The 25,783-nt window shown below is 35.4% G+C and overlaps 1 protein-coding gene across 1 annotated transcript in view; it reads left to right on the forward strand.

Moving 5' to 3' along the window:
• The window catches only part of LOC149806602 (uncharacterized), a 186,706-nt gene that overhangs the window by 9,648 nt on the left and 151,275 nt on the right, over nucleotides 1-25,783 (forward strand). Inside the window, exons 2-7 of the mRNA XM_089955423.1 lie at nucleotides 2,047-2,108; nucleotides 5,304-5,401; nucleotides 5,783-5,872; nucleotides 11,888-12,006; nucleotides 12,585-12,695; nucleotides 21,987-22,071. Of these exons, the coding sequence (XP_089811549.1) occupies nucleotides 2,059-2,108; nucleotides 5,304-5,401; nucleotides 5,783-5,872; nucleotides 11,888-12,006; nucleotides 12,585-12,695; nucleotides 21,987-22,071 (553 nt within the window). The 5' untranslated portion in view covers nucleotides 2,047-2,058. The remainder of the gene's footprint in view (nucleotides 1-2,046; nucleotides 2,109-5,303; nucleotides 5,402-5,782; nucleotides 5,873-11,887; nucleotides 12,007-12,584; nucleotides 12,696-21,986; nucleotides 22,072-25,783) is intronic.

Genomic DNA, 25,783 nt, shown 5'->3' on the forward strand with positions numbered 1-25,783 from the left:
TTGTTCTAATTAACTTGACTAATATCCACAATGATTGACATTTTAAATTTATTTATATGATAAATCTATGAATTCGATTATAGGTGACATTGCAGTATAAAATAGTTAAGAATGATCCGATTCACAATATCTCGTATGTTAATTCCACATGTCTTTCAAATAAACAATTGATGAAAGTTAAGTCTACATTTTATTAAAATCACAGTATCCTATTAATGTCACTACCTAATGTCCTCTGGTACAATGTCCAAGAATTCATTCTCATTGTCTGATAAAGTTCTGATATCCTCCATTGTCTTCGTGGTCTAGTCATTATAAATATCTGACCCCCTTTCCTTGGCTACAATTAATAGGTGGGTGCTGGTGTAGAGACTGATCAAGGGCTCTATAAGTAGCACTTTGTTCAAATAGTTTGTGAAATCTATTAATAGTTGTAACTGAACACGTGTCATTTGTGCTTCAAGATCAAATAACCACCATCTGTTAATTGCCATTGAGTAGGCATCAATTGCAGCTCAATTAAAGGGTTGTCACATTGGAAAACTAGCTAAGAGATTATGTTCTGACATTTAGTGGAAGAGGCAGAACTCTTCTTGGAACTTAAAATGTATATACATTATATTGGCGTTCAATCCAATGATTGTCAATCTGAAAACAAGACTGTCAGCTGAGCAGAAACAAAATTACTTTTAAATTCTAATGGGAGACAGGAATGAGCATTGCTAACTACCCTTGAAAGTTCTTCGTTTAAATACATCCTTGAAACCTTTTCACACAGGGTGCTATCTTCCTTTATCTGCTGGGCTGGAGGCATTTGAAGATTTTATATATGTAAATTAAAATTGTTATCGTCCCAAAGCTGTAAACTCATGAAAAATGTACCAACACAATCGACTACTTTGTCAGTTTATGCTATCAGTCCAGACACTAACCATGTATTTTCCCAAAAGTTTATGTTGAAAATTGTATCACTATTATTATACATTTTTGGTTTAAGATCTTTGAAAATTAGGCATTTCCTGTAAAGTTTGCCACTTCCAAATGTTACCGTTACACCTTTTTGACTGATAGTCAAAATTTTTCAGAAATCGGATGAATGATAGCAAAGTTTTAAATGTTTGAATTTGTACCTGATTATGCAATGTAGAATTTTTAACCATCATTGAAAAATGGTGTCTCAGACGTGGACAAGTCAATTACTACATGTGTAATTATATAATGATCCAATGAAGAATGCTGCCTCAAACCTGGACAAGTTGATTGCTCCTGTGTAATTACATAACGATGCAGTGATGAATGCTGCTAAGACCTGGACAAGTTAATCACACCAATTTTAATTACATAATAATGCTGACTTAGTTAGGGTGAGTTTGGTTGATTTTCCTGTTGGGATTTTATGTAAACTATGACAGTCAAGAATTAGTTGAAGCGGAAAAGAGGGAACAAAGATAGTCACACTTTGTACTTAACCATCTTAGTTAATTGGTAAAGTGAAAGCTATTTTCTAGAAGATTTGTTTCAGTCAGTTTCTTCATCATTCTGCTGTGCAAATCCCTGAAACTTGCATTGTATGCTACCCCCTGATGATGGAAGTGGAATGAGGGAGATGCAGGGCTAAGTGTTTTAAAACTGTTTTTGTTCAACATCAGCAGCCAGCTACTTGCCATTTTCATTTTAGAAAAAAAAATCTTTGTATAATTTATGTTCAAAAATGGTATATTCTATGTGAGTATTCCAAACATTTTGTCAATCTAATCAGAATCTTTAGCAAAAATAATGTTTATTTCAGACGTGTCCTTGAAAAAAGCAGGTGATCATAATTTATTTTACCTTATTATTACATGATAGTATAAAGTTCTTCAGAATTGATGGTCAAACTATTACTTGTAATTGTGTGTATGGGGTTCTTTGGTGGTGGAGGTGGTATCTGCAGTGGCTGACATTTATAGAAGGCCCCATAAGAACATAGTTTTACGATGATTGAAGCCAACAAGAAGTTTTTCAGTACCATATTTTCAATTTCAAATCTGTTTTCTGTCCTTTTAGAAAAGAACAATCATGTCTGACAACATCAAGGTTGCTATCCGGTTGCGAGCTCTGATTGAAAGGTAAGTCATCACATTCACCATTTTGTTTCTGATTGGTCAATGGACAATGCATAAGACCTGACATTTCCAATTTTACTAATGGGTATGAAACCAATCTAATGGAAAATCAAGAAACAACTTTATGGGGTGTTTGACCAGTGTGCTAAGAGTGATTCAAGAAGGTGTTCATTTTTAAGGTAGTCTGCTTCTGTGAAATCCATGCTTGCTGCATAGCATGAAATGATTTCATCATTATATCATGATGTCATCTTTATGACATCACTTATCACTGTGTTATTAACTGTGGTAGAGACTGGATGTAAAAATGAAATGGTTGTGACTAAAATGTCTCTTGTTAAGTAGTGAAAAAATATTTAGTTTTAAAAACTCTAATAACAGTCATGTAAAAAAAAAATTGTTAATGAAAAGCATATAATACCCTTGGATATCTTTAGCTATTTACCACATTTGAAAATTGACTGCACTGGTTTTCATTTGCAGGAAACTGATGTGGTTCTAATGAAAAACTGTACTCACCAACATACAGCATTATTTGTGTCTTTGACATTTTATTTGTAATTTCATTTGCTATTATTTTTTTTCTGTAATTTTATTTATAATGGAACATACTTTAGGATAGATATTAAACTATGAGCAGCATAAAAAATGTACGCCAGTCTATAAATATTTAAGCGTCTTTGGCTCTTTAAACCCTTAACTATGTCAAAATTTAAGTGTTTCAATAAGTTCAGTTTTTCAACATCTCACAAATGATCATCCTTAATTTATGGTGCAGACTTGTATCAGCTGTTCTATCATGTTCTACCATATATACTTGCTTATTAAGTTAATCTCAACTGCCATTATGTACTGTCTGATCAGTGTCTATGTTGTTGGTTTTACTGATTACTCCTAACAAACTCCATAGACCCAGACTTACTGGTGCATGAGGCAATAGTAGATCTGGGTCTCTGCAGGTTATAGTTGTACTAACTTGTAAGCAAGTATATATGGTATGTATGATTTAAAGTAAATATCATATGCATATTATATAATGGGTAGTACTGGGTCAGCACGTTTTGCAGTTTGGTGCATTTTATACACTACCAATGTTAAATTTCAAACCATGCATACCTGATCACTTAAAACAGCAACCAGTCTCACATATAGTGCAGAGTTGTATCATTAGAACAGAGAGAGTGACATTTCAGGTTGTGGATGAGAGGGATCAGGAATGCAGACGACAGTGTGGACTGTCAAATTTAAACAGATATTACTCATTACAGATCAAGTTTATAAATCTAAGAAGGTGATTGGATCAGTTATGAATCTGAAAATGATATAATATGCATCTGTGTTAATACATAACAGGTCTTTTACCTTCTATGCATAGTCATATCAAATACAATTTTACTTCAAAAGAAATAGCTTGGCAGATCTTCACTAGAAGAAAAAAAGTTCAGAGATAACAAAAGAGATATGATGAACAGGTGTGACCTTGCCTTTTAAAATTTTACTTTGATTTCATTGAAAATAATGTTTCAACAAAGTCATGGAGTAAACCAGTACTCTGTACCAAAAAGTTTATGCTTTCAAAACCACATTTATTTACACTTTGTTCACTAAAAATTTGAATCCATTTCATTGGTGGCAGTGTTTTCATTCAGATCCTGTTGCAAACAAATGTTGAATGATATATCAGTGTCCTTACTGATTGGATAAGCATAACTACACTAAAAATATCTTCCGTTATGTCCCAAATCCCAGTGTCTGGCCAATGTTAGTATTTCATCATACTCTACACGAAAGAGAATTCAGAGGATATTGAATTGTTTAGTTTTTGTTCTGTACATAAATGATGTCAGAGAGACAAAGGTCTTTTATTATTTAAATCAGTTAATAGTTTCAAGTTTTGTAATTAGCTCATGTCTTAATACAGTGGATGCATCACAATTGCAGAAAATATTCACTATGTATGTTGGTAGAATCAGTAGCTGTCAGATGTTTGCGAACTAAATGGATTAAGATACAATGAAACTTTCTCTTTTCCTGTTAGGTGGAAAACAGTGTTGGATATTTTTATAATAACCTAGCTTAGCTTAATTGTCAAACAGTTGCATAGGTTCTGATCAATATATTTAGTTATGAGTAAGGGACTGCCCTTTTATTATGATGTGAGCAGTAATTATAGGCAATCAGTGAAATAGGGAGAACAGAAGTAGGATTGACCCTTTCCTAGGTTACATGCTTCACTCTGGATACAAAATTCATACCTTTTGATACAAGTAATTAGACAATCTTCATAAGCATAAGGGTCCTGTAAATGGAATGCCAACAGGCAGTGAATAGTAATACTTCAAGAACTTCTAAATAAAAATGTTGCATTTCATTAGAGCACTCAGGTTTTGTCAGGGACTAAAATATCACTTTTTGTTTGACAAAACTGATATGTAACTGATCTGGTTTGCCTTTAGAGGGGCCTTAATTTTTTGATACTGCCTTCATAACTAATCTGAAAGGCCCCACCCATGGTTTTATCAACATGACATTGTGCTAGGCATGAAAGTGGTGTGTGATTAAAAGGATCAAGACATAGAAAACATTGAATTAAAATCTTAATTCTGACTATGGTTTGAATAATTCATGTTCAGAAAGATGTTGCCAAGCGTTGGAATGTCTGAAAAAGAAATTGCAATGATGACATTATTAACTATATTTTAAAGTATATCAGCTGTAATCTAGTCTCTCTCTCTCTCATGCCCTTTATTGTTCTTTTTCCTCTGATGGGGGCCCCGAGTGGCCGAGTGGTCTAAAGCGCTCTTCGTTACGGATCACTGCCATCTCACCTCTGTCTGCGGCGGTTCGAGTCTAAGATTCAGCCAATGTGGGCATGTGAGAAAGCTTGCCAGTAGCTTCTCGTGGGTCGGTGGTTCTTTCCGGGGTTTTCTGGGTTCTTCCTCCACCATTAATACTGGCCGCCATGTATAGCCTATCGTGCTGAAAAATGGCATTAAACCCCACAACAACAACAACAACAACAAAAATTTTTCCACTGATAGCATTCTGTGTGACAAATAAGCTTAGAAAATTCTGTTTATTTATAATTTTATTTCTGAAGTATTTGCTTAAAGACCTTCTATTTAGAAGTAATTTTCCGAGTACAATGAGTCCATTCCACTCTTTTTTTAGTTCTGTGAATATGCTTGTGTTTTTCAGAGAACAAAGGTCAGGGCAATCTGTAAATTGGGTTGTAAAAGACAATAGCATTGCTCAAGTGGAGGAAAATGGGAAGATTGGCAAACCATATAACTTTGGTAAGTAGTTTAAAATGTATACATGAATTAACTAATCATGTTAGTGAATCCCAATTATAAAGCTCACTGTAGTTAGATATGACACAGTTTTATAGACTGAATAATAAGGTATTTCATTTTAGTGTACTTTTGTCCACATTAGCCAGTACCCATACATAGCCAGACCAGTTATACCACTAAACATTATGGGTCATTTACTAGGAAGTTGTATCACACATGTATTACAAGCTGTTGAAAAATATGAAAACAAGGTTATTCACACGACAATGCAGTTGTATTTTCTGTGTTACTTCAGTTCATGGACAACTGATATCCCTTGTCTGGGATAAGTGGATCTTTAAAACTGGCATCACACTTTCATTTTCTTTTTTTCTTAAACAGATAAAATATTTGACCAACAGATGACAACATATGATATATTTGAAGATATCTGTAAACCCATTGTGGATGCAGCTATTGAAGGTTTCCATGGTAAGTAATTTGATGGCTTCTTTGATGCAAAAGTGGGAAAGAGAGATCCTTTGAATTTTTTTTCTGGCACTGCTAAAAAGACAGCTACGTGTACTGTATTTGATGTGATACCCACACATACCATAATTTGTTCACAAAATCAAAACTTACATGAAAAGTCAATTATTAACCACCATGCACATTTAGTGTCTCATTACCACTTAATTTTGTGAACAAGTCAAAAAGTGGATCTTTAATTCTTAAATGTGTTCTTATGTGATCATATTGGGAGAGAGGATACCCCTCCAGATCAAAGAGCTCCCCAAAAAGACAAGGTAACTAGCTCTTAGTGTGTGTGTCTTTATATATATATATATATATATATATATATATATATATATATATATATATATATATATATATATATATATACACACACACACACACACACAGTATATATATATGTAAACATTTTTTAAATATCATTGTGTGCTTATTATGAATGGACTTTTACATTACAAATATCAATGTTTTAAGGGTATGATGTGCATATTATGTTCAATATGGTATATACAGATGCCAAACTTTTAGCTTTCTTTCATTACATTATGTGCTTTTTCGATAAAAGTATATCAAAGCTTTTATTATTGCAAAACACCTTGCATTTGTATTTCTTATTTGTATAGAGGTGATGTAAAGAGAATGAAAAATCACTCTTCCAACTTGAAATGACAATTGAGAATTTCCAGTGGTCACATGAAATTTTAAATCACTCATCCAGTGGGGCAAGTGCTGATACAGGGCTGACAATTATTGCTCTTTAATGAAAAGGATGTTCTGCCAAGAATATTGCTGACTTTGTTCATTAAAATTCTGTACTCTCAACCAGGGAAGAGCAGACTGGTCTCACTTTATAAATACTTATAACTGGCATTACAATGGTCACATAATAAATTCCAGAAGACAGCCTTTCACCTAGTCAAATTAGGTTATAAATATTGTGATCTTTTTTTATCTATAATATCAGGTTTAGTTTATTCTTCAGGCAAGTCAATAATTCTAATACTTGACTGACACGGTGAGTGGAAGTGTATATATTTTTCAGCCCCTGGCATGGAAAACCCAGTCTTTAAATTGTATACCTTTTGCAATCAAACTATGCAATGAACTTTATTGTAAAACTGATACATATTTTAAACCTCTTTTGATTTAAATTACTTTGAATATGTTCCTCAAATTATTACCCCACAGTAATAAAACCTAGCTTTAGATGCATGTTGAGAAATACTACAGCAGGTCAGGTGCACAGTTTTGCAACTATGTGTGTGTGTGACATTCCCATTTAGATATTTGGAGAGTTATTTTGGGGCAGGGTAGTGCATCTCATATCGAAAACATGGAATTTGTTGATGCAGCAAGGCAGAGGCACAGAAAACTTACTTTATTCAGCAGTCATTATAATTAAGCAACTTGTATCAAAAGCCTAAATGTTTTAAATCAACAAGATTCTAATTTAGCTTCTCATTTATAACAATTAAAACAGTTTTGTCTCTTTAATAAGATAACACGAGCCAAAATTGCGTTGTTGACCAATTTGATCTGTGTTCAGCCATTTCTACATCAAATACATTACCCAGTTGTATTAACATTCAGAAAATAACTTCTGCCTCATGCACCTCTTGAATGTGGACTTTCCAGAAAGATATAAAATAATTTTTCTTCCTGTCTGTTTACAGTATACAAAAATAGCATCTGTGTTAAGTAACTTTTCCTTGCAGCTGTTAGGTGGCTACTTGGCTACCAGATGTTCATTATCTTAAGCTTTCATTGCATTGCTGTACACAACATATAGTTCACACCTCCCTTAAACCATCTGATTTAACCAACTTTCCTCATTCATCTCTTTGTGAAGTAGGTGATATTTGGGAGTATTATCATGGTTACATTATATGGTAACAGTATTTCTTATTTTGGTTCTATTCACCATAGACCAGAAGATCTTCTGGAATGGACTGTTGTCTGCTGTCCATCATCTTTGTGTGTGTGTGATTTGGATTTTTAACATAGCTTTAACAATTTTTCAGTCATGTCGCTACGATGTCTGCAGTGTGGCAGTTTATAGTGATGTCTAGCACTGGGGTGGGGGGGCAACATGTCGCAGACATGTAGCATGATGTCCCACCCAGTCACATTATTCTGACACCAGGCCGACCAGTCCTAACACTAACCTCGTAATGCTGAGCGCCAGGTGAGGAAGCTGTTAGTACCATCTTTGGTATGACTCGGCCAGGGATCAAACCCACAACCTCCTGCATCTGAGGCAGATGCTCTAACCACTAGGCCACTGGAGCAGTCACATCTTTGCGTTTGTTGGCACAAGTTTGCTGCTCCTAGACTACTTGGAGGATTGCCATGCAACTTTACACTCATTCATTCCAAGGTCTAGTTGGTTCTAATTGAAAAGAGTGCTGTTTGGACATCAAATATGGCTGCCACAATATCTATCTTTAAAACTATTATCATTGCTACTCCTCATGAACGGATGATCATATAAATGTGGTGTTTTACTAAAAGAGTGTTGATCTCTGTTTGGTCCTGGATGAAAATGGTGCTGACCTTCCATCCAGTGCTTTAGTCAAGACATGACCTTGCAGGGCTTGTGCAAAATGGAACACATTTCACACAGCACAAAATATCGAATGTGACGGAAGTGACACAAAATCAAAACAAATGAACAATGTGTAATTTTTGCGCTTTCATCCAGTGCACCAACCAATCATTAAATATCAGAATTGCTCAATGACTGTTTTTATAAAAATGAAAGAAAAATCATGCATCTTTGTTTATTGTTCCGGTTGTTTTCCTTGGACTATCTATTTTGCCCCAGTCTCTGAATCCCTTATATGGCAAAACAAAGGATATTTGGAAATATTCCTGTACTTAGTTTATACTGTAACATTTTTTGATTGAGAGGTCAAGAATAAGCTTATTTGTACTAATGAATTGTACTATTCTCTTTGAAAATATAAAAGAAATTTATGTATCATATTGAGGTAACTTCCACTCAGGTTTTATTAACTTTTTCAAGTAAAATTCGTAGAGGATATCTACATTCTACTTCATAGCCAAACACCTTTAAACAAAAGATTTTAATGATTGTGAATTTACTTATAAGAATTTTTGTTCATTATTTTGTTTATTTCGACATTCAAACAGGAATTTTTTGTGGCCTTTACAATCTTGCAGTCTAGTTCAGTAGGAGATGTTGCATCCAATTTTTTATTCCCACTTAATTTCAGTTTGCTATGAACACTAATCATTGCTTACCGTATATACTCACGTATAAGCCGAAAAATTTAGGAAAAAAATAAGGCCTGGAAGAAGGGGGGGTCGGCTTATCTGCGGGCCAAGGTCCAAGTCTGAAATTTTTAACGCTTTTTTCCCTCGATTTCCAGTATATATTGTTTCTGTTGATCGCCAAAGATGAGATCACATGCCCAATGATGCCACATGGCTCATAAGATTTGTGCTGTCGTGAAGTGAAACAAATATTTTTTTCTAACTTAAGTGGTAGGATAATGAATGAAAAACATGTTTTAACGTACTTGACGTCTATTTGACAGATGTCCATCCACCTGAAAATGCAGCCATACATGTTATTTGAGCCACGGTGGTACGTGTATTTTCCAAAAGAACCGCCATATTAGTAATCTCCAGTCAAGTATTTAACCCTCAGCTAATCAGTAATCATTAAACTCTATGGTATCGTACAAATGCACACTAGCTTATTTCAGTGTAAATATGAAAAGAATCTACATAAAAAAATAAAAGAATTATGATACTGAAGGTATATACGACAAACATTTTGATTGAGAGTAGAAATACATGTACGATAGTCTTAAAAGAACAATAGCAAGAGGCTCCATATGGGTTTGCTGCGCGCACGCTTAGGAAGGATAAATAACAGGGCAATATACGAGTCAGTGTGAATAATTGTAAAACAATATAATTAGTGGTATTTCTTTGACAGGTGTTTTAGAAGTAATCGGCAGCCACAGTTTATATACTACTATTGTTTATTTGTTTGTAAAGCAAAGTGGTTTGTTAGCGGTAGAGTGTTGTACAATAGCTACCATATGCTTAATCTGTGGTAAATGCCTCGGTAATAATAGGTTTGTTTTGTTGCACAATGCCAATGACTTCACTAATACATGCCGACTCTCAGATGTATTGTTTAACGAGATATGGTAGTGGACATGGTTTCTGCTCAAAGTTATAAACTGTCACAATACTTGAATAATGTCCACGCTGAAACCAATCATATTTTGATCAATTGAATCACACTATCGGTAGTTTTGAAAAAACCACACAAATAAACAACAATGATAAATAATTATCAAATACAAATTGATAACCAACCACACATGGAAATAATTACAGGATAAGGTATATAAATAGTATGCTACCACTATATACAAGAGACCAGGTGCAATTCTTTGGAGACCTTCAATGCTTGTATGGGATATGTTTTGTGCATACAAGACCTATGAAGTAAAAAAGGCCGCAAAGAAAATGAAAACAACACTGGCTGTGATACCAGGAGGTTTAACGTCAGTGTTACAACCTCTTGATGTCTGCCGCAACAAACCTTTTAAGGACAAGTTACGAAAGATGTGGGCAGAATGGGTTTATTCAGGGGCTGTGAAAATGACAAAAGGCGGGAATTTAATGAGGCCTGACATTGATTTGGTCGTTAAGTGGGTAAAAGAAGCGTGGGACTCAATTCCATCGGAAATGATTGCCAAATCATTCAGGAAGTGCTGTATCAGCAATGTCATGGATGGAACAGAGGATGATGCTATATTTCAATCCAACAATGACGAGGAGAGCGAGAAGGAGAACGACACACTATCGGATGACCATGATGACAATGACGACATATATGATGAAAGCACACCCGTAACAGAAGCTGAGTTTCGTGAACTGTTTGGCAAGTCTGTTACAGAGCCAGATTTTGAAGGATTCTAAAAGTGATAGAACTTTTATAATTCATGATTTTAGAATGAGGATTAATTAAATTTCTATTAAGACTTAACACTTTAGAATTGTCTTTATTTCAACATATAAATTAGCTTTCTTACTTTCATTTTATTTAATAATGTGATTTGCCTAAATAAATGTATTCAGAACTCACTTTGTGCATCTTGTGATGTACCGGTAGTCTAGAAATTATGGGTCGGCTTATACGCGGGTCATGCACTTTATAACAGTCTTACCAATTCAGTTGGGGGGGTTGGCTTATACACGAACGGGCTTATACGCGAGTATATACGGTAATTTATCCATCAATTTCAAATATGATAATGATAACAGGTTATGTAGGTTCAGTCACTGAGTTTCCGTGATTCATGTAAAAAGCTGATTATCAAACACTTGATACATGAAGTATAGTCTTTGCTACTCCTAAATGGAAAATCATATCATTTCAACTTGAAGACTTACTATAATGCTTTGTTTACGCTAAATAAACATGGTGCCAAGTGGACATACAGTACGTCCACGATGTAGCTAGTTTGAAAATCTTGTTATTTGTGAAGAATATTAAAAATGGTTTCAACACTCTGCAGTTAAAGGAAGAATCTTTTAATTGTTATTTCTAAAAAAGATAAATATTCTAATTATTAATTGCAGACAGGTTGGGTTCAATACAAGATACTTTTATTTTGCTAGTCCCAGTCTAAAGCAACATCTTACACCACTGTGACATCACATTTCATTTTGTCAACATTGTATGTTATCTGGCCTTCCACCCCATGATTACTGCCCAAATATCTAACAATGGGGTGGAAACAGTAAGAGGAAACCTGACTTAAGTTAAATGAATTTATTTTCTATAGTCTTATTTGTAAACTAAGGTCCTATTAGAAGGTTTGGGAATTCAAATTCATTACTTTTATTTCATTTCTTTTGGGTTGACTACTTAGGAACATTTTAGTCTTTATTGATAACTACATATTATCCATTATTTTCTCTTAGGCACAGTTTTTGCTTATGGCCAAAGTTCCTCTGGAAAAACCTTTACTATGTCAGGAACCAAGGTCCAGCCTGGAGTTGTCCCCCTTGCCATAAATGAGATATTTTACCAGATTGAAAGTGTAAGTGACTTACATTTTGTAGTCTATAATGTCAGGGATGAAATTTCTCACACTGACGTACAAACACACATATGAGAACAATCATAAAAAGATTGAAAATTTGAGAAAGCTCATTATTTACAAAAATCTAACACTATACAAAAAATCAATTTTGTTCATTGGTATGTGAGAAAGCTGGCAGTAGCTTCCCATGGGTCAGTGGTTCTTACTGTGGTTTTCCTGGCTTCTTATTCCACCAGTTGTACTTGTTGCCATGTATAGCTTAATCTTGCGCTGAGAAATGTAATTAAACCTGTAACAACAACAACAACTTTAGTTCACTGAAGTCTAAGTTTGATTAAAATATAATACCCATTGTTGTATGACCTACTTTTATACGCTGTCTTCATCATTTGTGGGGTATTACAGATTATTATTCAGGTTCATCTCAATTTTGCTTTCTGAATGATAACTTTAAGTTCCCAACTATAGTGCTCCAAAGAGATATTTCTTTGTATATAATTATGTATTATCCATGCTTCTTTGGTCTGGCCAGTTTAATATATTTAATTTCACGGTTTTTTACATCATTTTGATAGGCTTCAGACAGGGAGTTTCTGATGCGAGTATCCTACTTGGAAATATATAATGAGAAAATTTCTGACCTTTTGTCAGATGAGGACAAGATCATCAAGCTACATGAAGATTCTGTGAGTAGATTGTATTTATAGTTGTGTATTTCTTCACACATTTTTCCTTATATTAGGATAAACATCAGTAAAGACTTGAACAAAAAGTTTGTTTCATCACCTTATTCAGTTCTGAGGGATGTTTGCAGTTTACTTTTCAATACAGACTTGGGTAATGTACAAAGAGCATGAGAGTTTGCATGAAGCAGCACTAAGATTAGGGATATAAAATATTAAATCCCCTGGATCATGTTTCAAGTTCTTTTGTCCAGGAGTAATTGCATTGAAGATATCAAATACAAAAGCAATCAATCATAAATCAGTAGTTTGCTGGGATTTACAATATGGTCTGCTGATAACACCTATTCCCCACCACTCCAACTACTCCGCAATTTACTGAAGATAAAATCTTGAATATATTATGAATTCGTTTATTGTCTTGTGTTTTTTTTCCTGTGGTACTGCAGAAAGTGATATTTTTATGTTATGCCACTGTAGGAGGATGTAGTCTTTTTTCATAGGGTAATCCATTTTGTAAAATGTTTAAATTCATTGTTTGTAGCAACCACAAAATCTACAAAAATTCATACCCAATTACTTTAAAGTGAATTTACAATACATGCACAGTATATTTTTCTTTCAAATACATTACCTATTTGTATTAATGCTAGGAATTAAACTCTGTTCCATGTAAAATCCAGCCATTATAGAAAGATGAAAAATGTTTAAATAGCATTAATAAAATACCTGTTATTCTTGCATTGCTATACCTTTTCCTGGTGCTAGTCCTCAGACAAGGGCCATTCTTCTCTCCACCAGTTAGTGTGTGCGATTTGATTCTTAACGTAGCTTTAACAATTTTTCAGTCATATTGCTACGATGTCTGCAGTGTTACAGTTTATAGTGATGTCTAGCACTGGGGCATCATGCCGCAGACATGTAACATGATGTCCCACCCAGTCACATTTTCCTGACACCAGTTAGTAATTGGATGTCTAGAATAAAAAGCAACATGATGCAAGTCTGATACCCAAGTTCACTTCCGACAGAATATCCTCCTTGTGCTTGCACTTATACATGTGCCTCTTGGGCACCCAACTCATCATCGGTTTAGTTGTCTTTTGGCACTTCTGCTGTCAATTTTCATCCTTTCCTGCGTTATATTTGCAAATTTCTTCTCAGTTCTTGCTTTATTTTCATGTATCTGTATCCATGTTCATTAATAATGGGCATTTTGAGTCATGTGTTTCATACCTCTAGCAGTAAGTAAGGTAAGGTAAGTATTTGCTACCCTTTTCACTGTAGCACCTTATATGGCTTCCCTCAACAGCAGACACCTTCTCTTCACAGCTAGTTTTCTCAGCAATGACAAGTTTGTGTACAAAAGTATCCCTTGTTGGTAGCCACCTCTCTGGTCTGGCATGTGGTCAGCATTTTAGACCAACAATTCTGAAGTTACCTCTCACATGTGGCCACATTTATTTTCATATGTGTACAAAATCAATATTTAATTAATTAATCTGATTATGTCTGCTTCCTATAAATGTTGACATTTACAGGAAATTGGTGTAACAGAGTTGTGGTAGAGTTTTATGCTTCACAGCTGTTAAGTTCTTATTGATGATTATGACCAGATATAATTGTCAAGATCATAACATGGTCAGCTTAGGCTGAATATAGCTTTTGTAGATTCACACACAGAAATTAACCTTGAGGAAAACAGGTTACCAGATGAAGACCAAAAAATTACATGACAGTAAACAAGGCATTTCATCTCATCAAAAGTTTTGTTTGAATCATTCAATTGCAGTACTGTATAATTAACAACATAGGAATAAATCAATAAACTCCTTTGCCCACTAAGAGCTTTATATTCTATTTGTCAAAATCAACAACAAAAGAGAAAGTGACTTAACTATCCTTTTCTCACTTTAAAAGGCACTTTTAATATTTTGGCAACCACCATCTGAAGGAGTTTTTTTTTGACTCTTTAAAGAGCTTATCATTCTCTTACTGAGAAAGATCTCTCATGACAATAAAAGTCCATGAGGTCAGGGTTATTACGGCATCATGGGTGCATTCTACATTGAATGTAAAATATATTTTTGGTCTGATTGTATCAGCTCAGCGAGTTGTCAAACCATCCTTCAGATCACAGTAGAACATTCTACTGACCGCAATGGTAAGTTTACTTGACAGACAGGTTTCTTCAGCCATCAGTCTCCCATCAGGCTGGCAATTTCAGCAATGGAATAATAGCAGGTAATGTGTTACTACTATTATAGCTTTTTTCCTTCTCTTGGTTAGACTAAATTATTTATGTAATATTTACCTGCTATTATTGCTCCATTCCTTTATTCCTGCCCACTCTGATATCCTTAGGAAAAACAGATATTTGGATTGTTAGAAGTAGACTAAGGTATTGGACTGAGATCATAGTTTTTATTCTAGACTTTCAGTTATTAATTGGAAGAGTGAATAATATTCTTGGACTAGGTAATAGCAGCATGAAAAGGTATAGCAGTGCAATAAAAGCAGGTAAGTAATAGATAATTAAAGTTAGTTTTATCCCCCCACCCCCAAACTACATTTTTCCTCTTTATGTTTCATACAGGCTATCAAAATAGCATCTGTGGGTAGAAACTAACTCAAAATACCATTATAATTACCTCCCCTTGCAAGCATTTGGTGGCTGCCGGTGTATCCAGATAGTTCTTAAGTGTAAGGTTTCACTGCAATACTATCATCATCATGTCACCATTACCTCATGTCTGTTGGATTTTCCCTATATTTTTTCCATCTGTATAGTTGGTATAGTAATGTAACTTTTATGTTATTTCATTCACTGGTAACTTTATTATTTTTCACCAGTAATTTTGCATATCTTGAAATGGTATTGTCAGTATCCCGGTTTATACATTTATTTAGAAATACTGCTTTTGTTTATTATATGGTCCATTTTGATGCTTTGTTAGAATAGTTTGAAATTTTTCTATTATTATTTTGTTCTTTATTAATTAGTCAATATTTTTATTGTCATTTCAGGTGAACAATGACAACTAAATTCACAAAATGCAAGAAATGTAAGGTCATATAGGACACATAATTTGTATCTTACTTGTTCAAGTATACTTCATCTATCCTATGCATTGTCTGTACGGATAGTCATATGTAAGAGCTTAAAGAACAGAGATAGACACATCAACACAAAATCAATGGCTAGTTAAGCTTTTAGTTTACAAGCTAATATGGCTTCATTAGACAGCTTAGTGTGGGATGCCACACTTGTGTCCCTCCCTACCCCACTTCCTGGCCAAGATTTTGTAGACTACGCTGGCAGTGACTGTCACTTAAAGTCAATTTGAGACAGAAGAGCAGAGTACTCCAATGTTATAGTTCCTTCTGTTGCTGTCAGTAGCTTCTCGTGGGTCGGTGGTTCTTCCCTGGGTTTTTCAGGGTTCTTCCTCCACCAGTTATACTGGCCACCATGTATAGCCTATCTTGTGCTGAAAAATGGCGTTAAACCCTAGAATAACAACAACCTTCTGTTGCTGCTTGAGTCACAGAAAAGACCTTTGGTTTAGGGAACAGTGTTTCAGATGCAGCAAGTGGCTTTATATCTGGACTCTTCTCTCTGCTACTTGGACAGTGCAGGTGAGTTTACTTAATTATTTTTTAGCTGTCCAGTGAGTGTAAGTCCCTCCATCTGCCTAAATGGAGCCAGGGTGCATGTAAGTCTAGATGCTTGGCGTTTTGTACTAACCTCAGAAGTGTTTATCACTAGCTGCATCTGTAGTCTTTGCCATATACAGCCATTCCAGCTTTCCAACTGGTTCTTTACTGTTAGCATCCATTGGTGGGTCATTTTGATGACTTCGGTAACAAACCAGTCAACTGTCCCATCTTTCAGTTTGTTATAGTAAGCCATACAGCCAATCTGCCTGATTGACCCATTGACACAAACTGAACCAGTTTTTTATCTGGCAGTTTGGTCAGTGGGTTTGATGTTTGAAGCATATACTGCAGACAGATACAGTAATATGCCAGTGAATGATACTGCTACTTCATCTGTCTTAGTATGCAAGCTCTCTGGGAGTTCAGGAAAAGTCTCAAGCAACTTCCAAGATGGTTTGGAATACAGTAGTGACTTTATTTTTGCTAGGTGTCACACCTCTGGTGACTCTTCATTTGGCAAACAAATCAGGTAATGAATATGTTTCGGAATATGCATTGCATTGCTAGAGTGTTCTGTGAAGAGAGATGAGTTTGTCATCAGTTTTGATTTAGCCGACTCTACTTTAATATTCCAAGGAACTGTGTACCAGTTTCATGCACTTCATTTGGATTCAATCTCAGCCCTTTGGCCTTCATAAAAATTGTTTACTGTTTCATCATCTGGTTCTGGTCAATCTCTTCAACAGCAACTTTAGCGTGTCTGGATGATGTCCTTCAAACGTATATGATAAATTCAATCTTAATTATGGACATGCATTGTTTCCTATCTTTTAATTCAATATGGCTTTCTTGTGAACAGGGATAGGTAAGATTTTACTCCCTCCAAACATTTTGTCATCTTGGTTTGGAATTTTGACTTCTTAAGCTTGTTTGCTTCCCATCCAAGTGCATTGCATGGATGAAGCCATCAGAGTTGAATTTCCAGTGATGCATAGATTTATGTAAGTGAGGTTTTGTGATTCCTTGGTTGCTGTATTCATTTACAGACCTGCTTCACCTTGGTTGCCTCTTCATGCATATAGTGACCTCTCCGGTGGCCTAGTGGTTAGAGCACCTACCTCAGGTGTGGGAGGTCGTGGGTTTGATCCCCAACCAAGTCATACCAAAGACTTGCAAAAATGGTACTAACAGCTGCCTCACTCAGCTTTAAGAGGTTAGTGTTAGGACTGCCTGGCCTGGTGTCAGGATAATGTGACTGGGTGGGGCATCATGCTACATGTCTGCAGCATGATGCCACAGTACTAGACAACACTATAAAATGTCACACTGCAGACATCGTAGCGATATGTCTTAAAAATCGTTAAAGCTGCATTAAAAATCCAAATCACACACACATACATCATGCACCCTCTTTGCATCAGATTTCAATCTTGTCTGAGATAAAACAGTTCCCTTGTCAGGAGCACAAAAGAGAATGGCTTATGGCAGTTATACCTCTGGAAAAAAAAACCCACCAGAAATTACATTTTGTATGAAAGCAGTTCATACAGTTGGGACCTGGATTTTGTCCCAGTTTATCATGGTTAGTGGCAGTTGGGTGCTCAAATAGAGGTCTTTAACATCAATTTTCTGGAAATGGAGGCCATAATCAATATCTACTATGCCTGGAAAGATCAACTGTTGGGAAGGTAATACTCATCTGAAAATTTGGTGATGGTGACTCCTCAAACTGGGTGGACAAAATCAGGTCACCAGACCTCATACCATTGTGTTGTGGTCAGAGACTTTCTGTACTGGTGTTCCAGGCACAGCATTACAGTCCAGATCAGACACTTTCCCCAAAGGCTCAGCATCCTGGATGATTTGTTGTCATGGAGGGTCCAGACTTTAAATACCAAGTGGTCCTTGCACCCATGAAACTTTCATTGGATTTACACACTTTCCACTAACTGTTCTGGTCCTGAGATAAATTCAGAAGATAAGGTGTCAGAAAAAGTTTTTCTTATTATCCTTCAGATAGAACAAATCCTTGGTCAACAGTCTACTTGATCTAGTGATATACATTTCTAGGAAAATCCTGATGATGCTCAACATCTTCAAGCAATCCAGGTAACAGGTTTCCATCTTTGTCTGCCCAGGTTTCATGTTTCCTCCTTGTCTGCCCAGTTTTCTTTTGTGAGGAAAGTCTTGTGCAGAAAGAAGTTAAGCCCCATCAGTCATAAAGAGGATTGCTTGAGAAAGAAGGACCACTATTTTGAAGGCGTATGATGGGAAGTGGTGCATCTCTACAGGCTGTTGCTGGGAGACCCAAAAAGTTTTCATGTGAACCTCTCTTGTTCAGCTTTGCTAATTTATTTCTCTGACTCTTCCAGGAGTCGATAGCTCCTATTGCAGTAAAGGGATACTGCTACATGATTTCTGGACATTCAGACATCACAGAAGAGGGGATCCATGAGGATAACCTTTCAGACTTGCTGGCTAATTTTGATATTTGGCCCCAGTCACTCATCTTCTTTCCCAGATGTAATTTCAACTGAGTTCTGACATGGCTCAACTCTTTTAAGTTCAAGCCATCTATTATACGGGACATGATATTTGACAACCCTGGCTTTAGCCTGCTAGGTGAGTGAATCACACACCCTGTCTGTGGACCCAAACTATCTCCAGTTCAGTTTGGATGGTTTGGTCATTTTAATGATTCAACCAGACTTTGTTTTTAAAAATAGGTTGCCACATGGGTAATCAACAGTGACATTTGCTTGCTCTCTTTTAGCCTTCAACAGAGGATGCCATGCAAGACTGGATCTGTGCTCCCACTTGAAATGTACCGAAGCTGTTGATTATTATTTGACCATGACTTTCTCAGAACTCTGTGTAATCTAGCAATGCAGAGAAGAGAACTGAATCTGATTGGCCTGTTGGCTGCTGCCCAGGTGATCACCAGATCTCATTAATGGCAGCACCTCTTCATAGCTATAGGATAATAATATTTGCAGACTGCATTCTGAATTTTGTTTTGGTAAGGTTATTTGCAGAATTATGTTAGGGGGATCAGCTTTATCCTTCATACAGTACTCCAATCATATTTCCTTCAAGGGATCACCATGTTCATGCATTTTCTCCACCTATCACCTATTTTTTTTAAACATTATTATGATTGGGTTATATATATTTGAAGGAGAAAATAAATTTGTATATTAAATCATGTTTCTGTGATGACAGAATATGAAGCTCTACCTCACCTCCTTACAAATGCAAGCATTCTTGTTGATGTTTCACTCAAGCTTAATCTGAAGAACAGTGGTATATGGGTAGCCACTTAGGTGTGGCAAAGGGAGATAATTATGATATCTTGAAATATTTTCTTCACATTTATGCTATTTCCATAGTCTATATACAGATGAAAAAGACCAACATTTTCAGACTTCTGTGAGCACTGGATTGAGATGTAGTTGAGTTTCTAACATTAATGAGATCAGGTAAATTTTCTTGGAGGAAAATATTTTACTTTTTTCTCTCTCAAGATAATGAGGGTCCAGCATATGGAAAGCTATAAACTAGAACTGCAGAAATAAAGAATCTGGGATTAGAAATTGGAAGTCCTAGAAGCAGGAACTCTCACTATGATGCATGCATGAATGAAACCCGGATCCTATAACATGGTCTATTATAAGATGTGCGTTTGTGAAAGTCATGCAAATTTCTGAAAATGTGTAGTAAAATCACATGTGTGAAAATCATACATCATATTTGTAAGTCCTACCTATGTTTCTTTATTAAATTCCTCCAATATCCCAAAAATTCCCATATTTTAAATGGAGGTAGGGAATATGCTGTATGAATTTTCAGTTCTAGCATAGACCCTGCCAGAAGAATACTACAGTATATTCTGCAGTAGAAGTCTTGTTTGTGCTCATTTTGTATTGTTTGTGATCACTTGGCATCCATGTACATGATAGTCTTTTATGTTTGTCTACTTCCTTTATTAATCTTAATGTTAAAGATTTGTACTTTTCATTGTTTTGAATACCATTTTTTCCAACACACTTTGAATTTGGAATCTGCCCTGCTGTGGGCTCAACAAGCAGACTGATCAGTTTATTGTTTATCATGCAGTGCTTATGAAGACCACACATCTTCTTGTCCTGACAAGATAAAAATTGGCTGAGCCTAATAAAACTATGCTATATGCTTGTCCTTAGGCCAAGTTGATGCAGATTTGCCTCCTGAGAATAAATCTGAATGTACTTTCTACCTTTAACAAGTGCTGATGTTCAGGATCACTTTACATTTGGCATGTGTCAGTTATAAATAACTTATGCCTAATTTGCCTACTTGCTATCAGTCTAGAACAGGGCTTTCAAACTCAAATTACTACAAGGGCCGCATGAGGACTAGTACACTGACCCGAGGACCGCATCACAGAAACCTTTTCATGCAGGTAGCTTGTTGAAAGGTTGGAAACAAGTAGATGATGTAACAATAAAAAATTTTCAAATGTGGCTGGCTATGAAGAAAGGTTTGCTTTATTAATTACTTTAAAAATTCTGAGTGTCATTGTGGGCTGCAGGAAGCAACTGTAGGGGCCACATGTGGCCTGCATGTTTGAGACCCGTGATCTAGAAGATGTTGGAAAGGAAATGACTTCATATTTTTTGTTTCACAGGTACCTGATGTTAGCTTAATGTGTGTGCTTGTGATTTGGATTTTGCATAGCTTTAAAAAAAATTCAGTCATATTACTACGATGTCTGCAGTGTGGAAGTTTATAGTGATGTCTAACACTGGGGCATCATTCCACAGACATGTAGCACAATGTCCAACCCAGTCACATTATCCTGACACCAGGCCGACCAGTCCTAACACTAACCTCTTAATGCTGAGCACTGGCCGAGGCAACTGTTAGTACCATTTTTGTAAGTCTTTGGTATGACTCGGCCGGGGATCGAACCCACAACCTCCCGCATCCTAGGTGGATGCTCTAACCACTAGGCCACTGGAGTGGTGATGTTAGCTTAATAATAAAATAGGTAAATATTATAAATATATTATGTTGCAGTTTCGGATCATTTAGTGCAAAAATTGGTGGAAATTGTGACTGGTGGAATTCTTCTTTCAGATGCAAGTTACTGTCATTTTTCTAATCAAAAGTAATCACATGCTTATATAAATATCTGCTTGCATCTTTTCTTTGCATGTTATTGTATTAATAAAGCTGCACAGTCTTGAAAATACTGGTGATCTGGGGCAAACATAACAATGTCTGACCAGATGAAAATCATAAAGCTTTGATTTTTGCTGTCTCTTTGCTTATCCCATATATAACTCTTGAAGATACATGATAGCTCATTAGAAACAGAAATTAAAAAAGTATTTTTATGGTTTTGACAATTTTAAGATCGGGTTTGCATCAGGTACCTGTGGCTCTTTAGCAAAAGTGTAAGCAGTATTGTGGAGATGTGTTCTGTGGTGAGTATAATAAGGACAGGGACAAATAACTTGCAAATCACTTGTCCCATGAATGAGCACTGGACATTTTTTTCCTGAGCCCTCTCAAAGTAGTCAAAGATTATTAAAATTTGATGTGCATGCTCATATTAATAAACACCTTTTCATCTGAAACTTTTCATTTCTGCAGGACCACAATGTTCAACTTGTAAATGTAATTGAGGAAGTTGTTAATGAGAGTGCCCAGGTATTTGATGTTATCAAGAAAGGAGACAGTAAGTAACACATATATATATTTGAGTGAGAGAGTTGTACAGGCCTGTAGATTAACCAGTACAGTCAGTTTCAATGCATGCAGAGCATTTGCATTTTTACCTTTTAAATTGATCTTTCGAAACAGTTTTAGTAATTTCTGTACTTTTGGAGTCGGAAAGATGAAGTAAATGCATGCTAATAAGATCTTCAGAAGTAATTCATTCTGACTGAAGTCTAATGCTTCATTTTTGTTTTTATTAACTCTTCGTGTCCTTAGTCAGAAGAGTTTGTGATGGCCTGTTGTTTGTCGTCCATCCATTGTTCATCAGTTATTACAAGTTTGTTATTGCTGCTCTTCCTAAACTGTTTGGAGGATTGCCATGAAACTTTACATACACATTCATCCCAAAGTCTAGTTGTTCTGTATGAAGTTGAAAATGGTGCTTTTCAGACATCCAAAATGGCCACCTTATGGCAATATTTAAAATCTTATTGCAACTTCTCCTGAACAGATGGTCATATTGATTATGGCTGTCAAAATATTAGTAAAGTTGATCCTATGATCGGTTACCTGAGTACGTGATTAAAGAGACGTAATGAATGTGTACAAAACCTGAGTTGCTTTGTTGTAGGTTGATGATGCTAATTTTGGCTTTGGTGGACCAAATAAAGATGCAATACTTGGTGTGCTATTGTCTTTGCTGCTAGTGTTGTCAGTGTCTATATCATGAGTTCTGTTGAGATAGTGTCACACACCAGTACTTTTGCCACCACCTTTAGCCGACAACCTTATTTCACACAGATTGCACTGAACACTATTTTCCTTAGCTGCTTTGCATATGCCCACACTTTCAATGTTTTGCCCATTTTTAATTTTAAAAAGTAATTAATTTTAAATTACTGCAATATCCTCTCCTGCCCTGCATATCGGACTGAGCAAAAACTTATTGGCAGGTCAATGTTGTGTCCTGTGCACATTCGCAGTAGTCAATAGTCACACAGCACAAGCCTCCAACTGTAAACATTATTCTATTTTGCTTGCTCCTTATGTGGTAAAATATAATTGTCAATCTGAACTTGGAAACATGTTTTTTTTAACATGAATTAAATGGGTACCTGATGGCTCATTTTATTATCCAGGTTATTATCTGTGGGTGGTACCCAAACAGCTGGCAGATGTAATATTGACATGATGATTTAAGTAAAATTCTTCATATTATGTTTAGTTGATTCTAAATGAGAATGATGCTGATGTGGCATCCAGTATGGTTGCTGTGTTGTTGCTGAATCTCCAGAACTAATGGATGTATTGACATGGGGTTTTCACTAAAAGACTTATTTAGCTAACTAGATGCTATTATATACCTTCAATATGGTCACCATGGCTGCCATCTTAAGTCATGTTATGAATCTTCAGTGGATGGTTGTAACAAAACGGTGTATTCACTAAAAGACTTATGATGTCTACTTGGTAATAAATGAAAATGGTGTCTGTGTGGCATCCATTACTTGAAAATCTTGTTGTTGCTACTTCTGAATGGATAGTCATAGTGGCATGACTTTTCTGAATGAATAGTCATAGCGGCATGACTTCTGAGTGGATAGTCATAGTGGCATGACTTCTGAATGGATAGTCATAGTGGCATGACTTCTGAATGGATAGTCATAGTGACATGACTTCTGCCATGTTAACTAAACCAAGTGATTGTGTAAATAAAATTACAAATTAGATAAATATAGTCTTTGGTTTGGTAGATGTCTGATCCAACTACAGAACATTAGGAAAACACAAGTATGATATAGTTGTAAATGTGTATGAAAGGATGGGCATGGGAGATGATGGTATCTATAAAAAGCAATATTTATATAATATCCTTATGCTAAAAAACAGAAGTAAAAAACCCTAACAGCCAAACACATTCCATTTGGGTTTGTTTGTACCTTCAGTCAATCGGAAGGAAAGAATAAACCAGTGGTCAGCAGAGTAAAAGATTGTAATGAAGTATTTTACAATGTGTTGGCTAGGAAGTAAATGGATAATTAAGATTTAAAGGTGAGAAACCCATGTTCTTCTCAAGGGAAGATGAAAACATTATAATTTAACAAATACGTGTTACATTTGTAATAGAGAAATGGTTTCAAATGTAGCATACACTGGAGGTACAATAAATGAACACAAAGTAAGAGGTCATAGCCATTTAAAAGGCTACTATAGCGATCCAGCATATAATCGAGGTAATTTGAATTTCAGATACCCAACATACATACCATTGTTCATTCAGTTATTATCCAATTATGACAGGTATCTTATAGTCAAGATATAAATTGTTTATTTTCTTTTGATCTGCTGGTAGATAGTTTTGCACATTAGTTGATTTATGTCAAAATTTAAATCAACCCATTTGTAAATGTCTTTAAATGATGGAATTTTTAACCAAATCATCTAAAGAGTTTAGGTTGGTTGAAAAATCTTGTTTGAGATTTTATTTACACACACAATTCAGGGTTAAACTTTTTTCATTACAATATAAGATTCTAATACTTTGCATTTTTATGGGTTTTTTTCATACTGTGATAGGAAATGTTTACTTTGTATAACATACACATATACTGGTCTAGAATTCTTTAGAATTAAAGGTTTGAAAGGAAACAAAATAATTTATGCTCATTATGTTGTTTCCACATAGCAAGATAATGCAGGTCAGCAAAGTAAAGTTAGAATTTGTATTCTGTACATTGAAATGGCTTTAAATGTCAATTTATGGGAATATAGTCAGTTTCGTTTCGTGTGACTCATTTTGTGGTTTTGTACATTATCATCTTTTCTGACATGTTTTGGAGAGTCTTGAAAAAGAAACATCTTCAGCTTTGGAAAATGCATGTTTTATAATACAAAATGTTCTTTGATTCCATTCAGTAATGGTCATATGTTAACCTTGAAAAAATTGATTTCATTCTGAAAAAAACCTGGAAATATATATTTAGAAAAGCGTGGGAACCATGATAAGGAATTTGACAAAGTTATGGAGGATACAATGGCCCTGTTCCATCACTGTCAGACTGCCATCTGAATCTGACTGCTTGAGGTCAATAACAAGCTGATCCTGCAAATTATGTTGAATTATGGGCCTGCTTACCTTCCATATTAGATCACACCAGGTCAATACCTAAAATCTTAACTATAAGGCGGAAGGATGGGCCTGATAATGCTTTTCAGTATCTAGTATGTGCCACAACGTATTAAGCTTGCTCTATAGCCACTAGAAAGAAGAAAAAAAATCTTGATGGAAAAGAGTTGCATTGATTCCAGCATTGCTTATTATTGATGTGTAATGTTTAGAATTGTTATTTTATTGTGGGGGAAAATGAAATGTTGTAGAGATGTTGCATGTTGTGTTTTTTTCTCAACACAAAAGTATTACAGTATATTGAGATATTTTATTGTCAGAGAATGTATATCAGTCCATTTCCTATGTTAAATGGTCTAATAGAGGTTTGTCAGGTATGTTTTTCAAAGAAATTGGGGAAAAAATTACTGCTCAGAAAATTTTACTATGGAGAAAACAAGTTTCTGATGTTATTTTAGTCAGGTCTTGAATTTGACATAAATTTCTTTCTAGCAACGGGATTCGTAGCTTGAGAAATTATCTTGACTCGCTGAATGTTCACTAGTCCTTATAAAACCTGACTGCCAGCAGCTGAAACTATATTTGTCATTGGATCTTTGACGCT

Source organism: Sinohyriopsis cumingii, chromosome 1, assembly GCF_028554795.1.
Source record: "Sinohyriopsis cumingii isolate HCF-2022 chromosome 1, ASM2855479v2, whole genome shotgun sequence".
Taxonomy (NCBI): Eukaryota; Metazoa; Mollusca; class Bivalvia; order Unionida; family Unionidae; genus Sinohyriopsis; species Sinohyriopsis cumingii.